Raw genomic sequence first — 6,965 nt, 5'->3', positions numbered from 1 at the left:
GTGATTGGTTAATGGTTGCCCTTGGAAACCATTAGCCAATCAAAGCTCATACCGGCTACTCATCTGACTGCTCATAGCTAGTGCTCAGCCCCCCAAAGTTATTGCAGTGGTGAAATGCCCATTTCAATATAGCGGATTTTACTGCGAGAACATTTATTACAATTTTCTTTGTTTTTCTTATTTCTTTAAGCTGTGGCTTTGGCCATGTCCCGTGATGGTTCCTCAGGTGGAATTATCCGTTTGGCAGCCATTGACGAGTCAGGCATCGAAAGGAGAGTGATTCTAGGAAATGAACTTCCCACATTCTACGAAGGATGAAAGTCGCCAGAAGTTGCTTGAGTCAATTACATCTCTCTTTTGCTGTATTTAAGTGTTTTGAGAAATAACCTATGCCGTCTGTAGTGAAATAAAATATCTGTGCTTTGATGGCGGTGTTTGATCTGTTTGTTTCGCCATGTAGTATCTCAGTTGGGGGAACAAGTGCCAGTTGATGGCGACATCACTTCTCCAAAAGTGACTGAGCCCGCGGTTTTCGTCTCAGAAGTTGCTAAGCAACATGACGTAATTATACGCGCGACGGTACCAGTGCTCTAGGGCCATTTATTAAGAAAGGAGTGTGTATATCATAATGCAAAGATCGAAAGAAACAACCCCCGAAAGTAGCGATAAAATTTCACGGTTGTTAGCAATGTAGCGACCCAATCAAGGCTGAAAGAAACGAGTCTCCTGGGGCGAGGCTTCGAAAATAGCGAGAAAAAACCTAACTTGTCATCTCTGTTCTAATGTAATAGAACTTCTTTGCAACAAGCTTTCTCCTTTTAATCTCCACATATATATTCAAAACATTGAATCGGGCCACATACGGTGTACGTTTTAGCTTCCTAAAAGTAGCGACCTTCAAAAGCAAGGACAGGAAAAGATTGGTAAATCCGAAAGTAAGAAGACTTGTTAGTTTTGGAACCTTGCGGCATTTGTACTTCATGCAATATTGAGGCGGTGTCTGACATTTGCAGAATGCAGAACGCAGAATGCAGAATGTAGAATGCATCTAAGAGAATATATTGTGTTACCTTTACCATTATTGAAAGCTAACCGTAAACAGGCTAACCGGAGTGAATAGTAGGCTAACCGGAGTGAACCTTTCACTCGGGTTAGCCTACTATTCACTCCGGTTAGCCTGTTTACGGTTAGCTTTCAATAATGGTAAAGGTAACACAATATAAACTCTTAGTCTGCATTCTGCATTCTGCATTCTGCAAATGTCAGACACCGATATTGAGGCCATTGCAATAATGCCATAATATTGCATTGTACTTAAATGCAATTTTACTGAAGATGTATTTATTTTTTTAGTATATAAAAACAGGGACTCTCGATCAAAAAATTCCGTCGCTGTTTTCCTTTTCAAATGGAAGTAAGTAAAAGTTTAATAGTACCTTGCATAAAAATGCCATTAAAATCATCTGTTATTTTTCCGCTGGCGACAGGGTCGTTTGATTAATATTATGAAAATGTCACATCACCCGAAAAATAATTAGAAATTTAATTATTAAGGTGCATTAATTTATATTTTAAGATTTGAAGTTTTCTTTTCTGCCGCAAATATTTAAGTAAGAAGTCTACCGCTTCCGCATAAAATGGTGTAAAAAACTTAATTAACGTCGGACAAAATAACAAAATAACTAAACACGGAAGTTTACATCCGGTAAAAAAAGTGTAACGAATCGATACACACAGATTCGTCCTGTATTAGTCATTTGCGTCTTTTTGTTTTATTTGAATGTTTAATTTTCAATACGGAGAGAGGGAGAAAAAGCGAAAGGAAAGATTAATTATTTTGTTATTTAAACAGTCTGGGATTGTTGAAGAGGCGTAACTGTTTGCCGGGGTAACACTGAAAGGAAATAAAAAAATAGAGTGTTACTTCCCAGCGTCTCTCATTCGTTCCTAACTACCAGCGAGGAAAAGGGACAACGTTTTGTAACTAACTAATGTATTTACTTACCTATAGCTAATCCTCTTTGTTTCAGCTAAAGCGCAAGAACGCAAGTGAAAAAGATACTGTTGTTAACAACACTCCATAAACAATCGCAAAAATTGATGTCAACATCACTATAGGCTAATTGAACCAGAATCAGGCTTTTAAAAGGTTTCCAGGCCGGTAGTAAAAATTGTTCGATTATGCTTACTTTTCTTTGAATAATATGAGTTTTTTATATCAATACAGAGTTGGAGAGAAAAAGAAAAAAAACAAATAATATTGGCCACGATTATACCCGGGGTCACACACCATTTCAGCTATTTGCCAGCGAAGATAAGCTACCACAGGTCAGATAGCAAATATGTATTGCAGACCACTGATACAACAATGATTGGCATGTTTGATTTCATCAACAGCGCTTATTTGCCTTTGTATAGTTTTCATAAAACAGAGAGGAAAAGAAAGCAAAGATTACTTTCTGTTGTTTGGATAGTCTGGGATTGTTCAAGAGGCTTGTTTTTTGCCGAGGTAACACCGGATATATTAGAGAAGGTAACACCTCGATTAGTTCTTACTCCTCGCCTTTTCAGCTAGTTGCCAGGGAAGACAGATTTAAACGGTCAGACGACAAACGTTTAAAAAAGATACGCAAAGGCTTTGGTAAGAAAAACGATTAATGCCCGTAGCTTATAAAATAGTGTTTTAATAGATATGGGTGATCCACTATAATAAGATCCTATATTTAAACAATGAAATGGGATGGCTTTCGTTTTTTTTCTATCTTCAACGAACTAGGCATGGGTCCTCCCTTTAATTTAAGCAGACACAACTCCGCTGTAGACATAGTTATGTTTCATTCAACTGAAAGTCCACTTTTACATTTTGAAACTGGCGCAAATATGCCCACAGAATATGTTGCTGTTTGCGCTGTGCTTATGCCAGAGGGAGATTTACTTTCAGTTCACTCGCATTGACTTCATCCTAATTGAATTGCTAAAAGAGGCTGGGAGGATATTTCACAATACTCCATATTGAAAATGTAATTAAATAAGCGAAAAAGGTTCCTCGGAATTCAACAAAATACTGTTTAAACGATAGATGAATTTATCAGGGAAATTTGATAATTTCTTTTTGTCTAAAACTGAATGCAAATTACACCAAATCACCTCAATTTTCAATTATCTAACTTTCATGTTCATTTTACCTGTCATGTCTGCCAGTTTGACAATTTTTCAGTTTACTTTTATAACATTAATTTTTCTAAGACTGAGATATTAGTAAAAAGAGTCTGTCCTTTGGGTTAACGGAGAATTCGAGTTGTACCCTAAAGTGCAATTAACAAATAAAGCTTGCATAATTTAGAATCAATAGCATTACCGGAATTAAATCGCAAACATTCTCTACAGCTGAGATATCAAAGAGAAACCTGATATCGACCTTGTTTTAATGTATTTGCAAAGCTGTACACTCTAGGAGTTTTTACTCTAAAAGTTTAACTTTCAGATTACATTTGAGTGAAAAGAGAAAAAAAAGAGAAAACGTTTGTTTAAGTTTAATTAAGATTTTTACCACAGTGTTGTGTAAACTGAGTACAGATCTAACTGAAAGAAATATTCACAATATAATCCGTTGTTGAAAGTGACAAGTAAAACGTTGATTGTAAGATTTAATGACTTTTGCCGATTAGATTTCTCTCCTAAGGGGCCTCTCTCCTCCGCAGAGGCTCCTTTAGTGGGGGAAGGTGAAAAACACGGGGGGAGGAAGGCGAAAACACGAAAAATGAAATTTAGGAGGAGCGCGGGGGACGACGGGAAGGACGAAACTTTCCCCGCGCGCTTTCGTTTCGATTCTCTCAAGGCTCCGCGCGCTTACTTTTCACCTCTCCCCATTTCTCAGCCCGTACGGAACACGAAAGAGGCCTCTGCGGAGGGGAGAGCTAAGGGGCTTAATTGAAACCTTGGCTTTAATTTGCCTTTCAGGGAATCCAAAAACGCTTCGCTCATCCCATATATTTATGTTTTGTGGTATTTTTTTTTTTTTGGGAGGAGATATTTTTTCTCAAAGGATTAGTAAATTTAGAGGAATAAGCAATATTGGAGATTTAATGTGATTTTAAAAATTAGAATTTGAGGTTAAATTAGTAGACGGACACCAAACAGTCCCCCTGCAGACAACCTGTAGTGCTCTTGCGTGGGGGTCAACTGTCTAGTGGTGTTTCAATATTTTTCTTCACCTTAAGGACCATTGGAAAGCTTCTAAAACATAGCCTGTGAAAGGAGGGGAGGGGGAGGGGAGGGGAGGCTGACTGGCTCAGCTTGCTTCGCTCGCCGATCAGATAAGGAGCCTGCTCGCAGGCTACTAAATCATGGATTGAAAAACGATAACGACAATTTGTTTTTGTTTCAAAAGGAAATCATGCATTTCTACTGGTCTTGCGTGCTGGCCTTTTTGGCAATTCTAAGGTGTTCAACCGCTGATCCAATGATCTATGGCACTGCAGCATTGGAGCACGACTGGGCCGAGGCCTTCAAGTTGATCATCACAGTCAAAATGGAATACCCAGTTGACGGTTGGAGGATGGCGCTAATATTTTCACAGCCAATTAAAAAGATCGAAGTATGGCGAGCTAAATGGCTGGATGCAGCAGTATCTGAAGACAAAATGATGCACCCTCTCAAGGAATTGTATTTTACCAAAAAGTTAGCGAAGGGAAAGGAACTGACGTTTGCTGTGAAGGCTTTCAAATGCGTGAAAAACACGCCACCTGGCAACGTCACAGTCCTGTTTAAAGGTGGCAACGTTATCCCCAGACTTCCTACCGAGCCCCCGGTAAGTACGACCGCGCGCTATTGGGTTACAAGAACCCTTTTCTTCCGAAGCATATGATCATCTGCTTTTTTCTCATTGCTTGACTCTGAATTTAGAAGCGGATCATTGTAAGCCTGCGAGCAGGCCCTCATGAGGGGTGCTCTTCGGTGGGGAAGGACAGAGAAGAAGGAGCCCTTGCAGGCTTTTCTTCCTGCCCTCCCCACCCCTAAGAAAGTTTGTGCACAAGCTAAATTATTGTAAGTGAATGGAGGCGTGACATCTCTGTGATTATTGCGTTGGACTCCGAATCTAGCGGGCCGGGTTCTAGCACTGGCTCTCGGAAAGGACATTTTCTCCTTAAAATGCCTCTCTCTGCCCACGAGTATAAATGAGTACCAACTCTTGGGATAAACTGACAAAAACAGAACAATGAAAAATGCTGGGGAACGTAACCCTGGACTAGCACCTCTTCCAAAGGGGGACAATCGATTTATTCTTGAGAAAACCGGGATGAATTCCAACGGCATAACCTACTGTAGCGGGCAGACTTCTCCTTTTACTTTTAGAGAATAAAAGCAATTTATACATCCCACGTTAAGGTTGCTTAAGGAATGAAAGAAAGCAAAGGAATCTTTGTAGCCAGTAGGACAATTGATTTTTTGGATGATTTTAGTTTTGTCTTGAAACCAGAATTTAACGGTTTTTACTTGGGTGTCGGAAGAAAATCGCATTTGCTTTAGGTTTGCATTATAGCACCCCCTACGCGTAGTGATTGGTTATAAAAAAAATTCACGCCACTTTCTCAACCAATCAGAAGTAAAACCAAAACTAATCGTGTCTCGCTCGTACACGTTTTCCCTCGCTTCAGGCCGGCTACATGTATCTGCTTCGAGTTTTAGTTGGTTCACTGGGTTGTCCGCGTCCTTTGCGATTGGCCAGAGTGATTACTATGATTTTGGTTTTACTACACTCAATTGGTAAATGCTCTATTATATTTAGCAAGTTATTATTAGAGTATTACGAGCAAGAAAAAGTCAATGAAGTATTTTGTTTTTCTTTTTACCAGCCAACAACACCAACGACACCACCTCAACAACAGATCCCGATATATCCACTGAAGCCAATCGATGAATCAGATTCTGGATTTAAAATGATCATCGAGTATCAAGTCCCAGCGGCCGTGAAGTACTGGAGCATATCGCTCAAGTTCACCAAGAATATCAGCACACGCAATTTTAACATCGACAAGGCCACAGTCAAACTTCCAAAGAAACCGACTAGCGACGCTTTCTGCCTCGGACCCAAGCAGCACAACAAGCACCTTAAGGCTAATTTTAGTCTACGTCTCGAGTTCAACGCTTACAAAGCCAAACTGTACGAAGCCGCACCAAACGCGTTCTTTATTTTCAATCCTGATTCATCGAAATGCCAACATTTTGACCTCCCTACCCCGGTACCCGGGCCAGCGGTGCCACAGGAGAGCGCAGACGCAGTGGTGATTCAACAGTGGCCGCCGAATAACTTCAAGATGAGGTTTGAGGTGCAAGTCATCAATTCTGTTCGAGGCGGCTGGAAAATCGCTTTGGAGTTTTCCAAACCAGTGGCAGAAATATCCAATCTGAATAAAGCAAAGCTTGTCGGAAAGTCCAGAGACCGCCGAACCTACTTCATTCAGAATTTCCCAGGACAGATCCAGAATGCCAACTTGAAGCAGTGCGAGAAAATTAAAATCGAGTTCTCCGGGAAGTTGGCGTCAGGGTCTAGTTCAAACCAGCCGTTAAGTGCCACAGCCCAGTTTGAAAGAAAGGAACCGGAATATGTCGAGGTAAATCTTCAAGGGGCGTGTCCTTAAGCAGAGACATTCAGACTAAAAGGAATGATGTCATCATGTTCATGAACGATTGATAGTTTTCGGAACTTAAGGGGCTTTTTAATTTCTGTAATATTATGGATTTGGAGTGGAATTTGATTTAGGGGTTTAATAAATGGCGCGAAATAATGAAACAAAGCTTGTTGCGTGTCATGAGTAAAACACTTCTTTTACCACGGTCAATTATAAAGTCAGTGTGGTTTAAGGTATGTGAAGTCTGTTTGTGAAGCCCTAGTGTGGTGTGTTGTGATTCGAATGACAACTTTTGATCAGGGCTGTCTCTGTCTGTTATTTGGCACTGTTTGT

At 40.2% G+C, this 6,965-nt stretch overlaps 2 protein-coding genes across 4 annotated transcripts in view; one reads left to right on the top strand and one right to left on the bottom strand.

The window, feature by feature from the left end:
- LOC144656767 (uncharacterized) overlaps positions 1 to 6,965 on the bottom strand; it is a 77,896-nt gene that overhangs the window by 22,926 nt on the left and 48,005 nt on the right. The gene's annotated exons all lie outside the window — the stretch shown is intronic.
- LOC144656794 (uncharacterized) lies at positions 2,516 to 6,807 on the top strand. Its single transcript, XM_078517038.1, has 3 exons — positions 2,516 to 2,641; positions 4,391 to 4,810; positions 5,856 to 6,807. The coding sequence occupies exons 2-3, from the start codon at positions 4,397 to 4,399 to the stop codon at positions 6,639 to 6,641; spliced, it is 1,200 nt and encodes a 399-aa protein (XP_078373164.1). The 5' UTR covers positions 2,516 to 2,641; positions 4,391 to 4,396; the 3' UTR covers positions 6,642 to 6,807.

This window comes from Oculina patagonica, chromosome 6 (genome assembly GCF_052425735.1).
Source record: "Oculina patagonica isolate OP01 chromosome 6, crgOcupat, whole genome shotgun sequence".
In the NCBI taxonomy this organism is placed as follows: domain Eukaryota; kingdom Metazoa; phylum Cnidaria; class Anthozoa; order Scleractinia; family Oculinidae; genus Oculina; species Oculina patagonica.
This window is presented reverse-complemented; position numbering and strand designations above follow the sequence as displayed.

Coding starts and splice junctions, on each gene's coding strand:
- LOC144656794 (XM_078517038.1), top strand. CDS start 4,397: ATGCATTTCTACTGGTCTTGCGTGCTGGCCTTTTTGGCAATTCTAAGG. Junction 4,811..5,855: donor GACTTCCTACCGAGCCCCCG/GTAAGTACGACC, acceptor TCTTTTTACCAG/CCAACAACACCAACGACACC.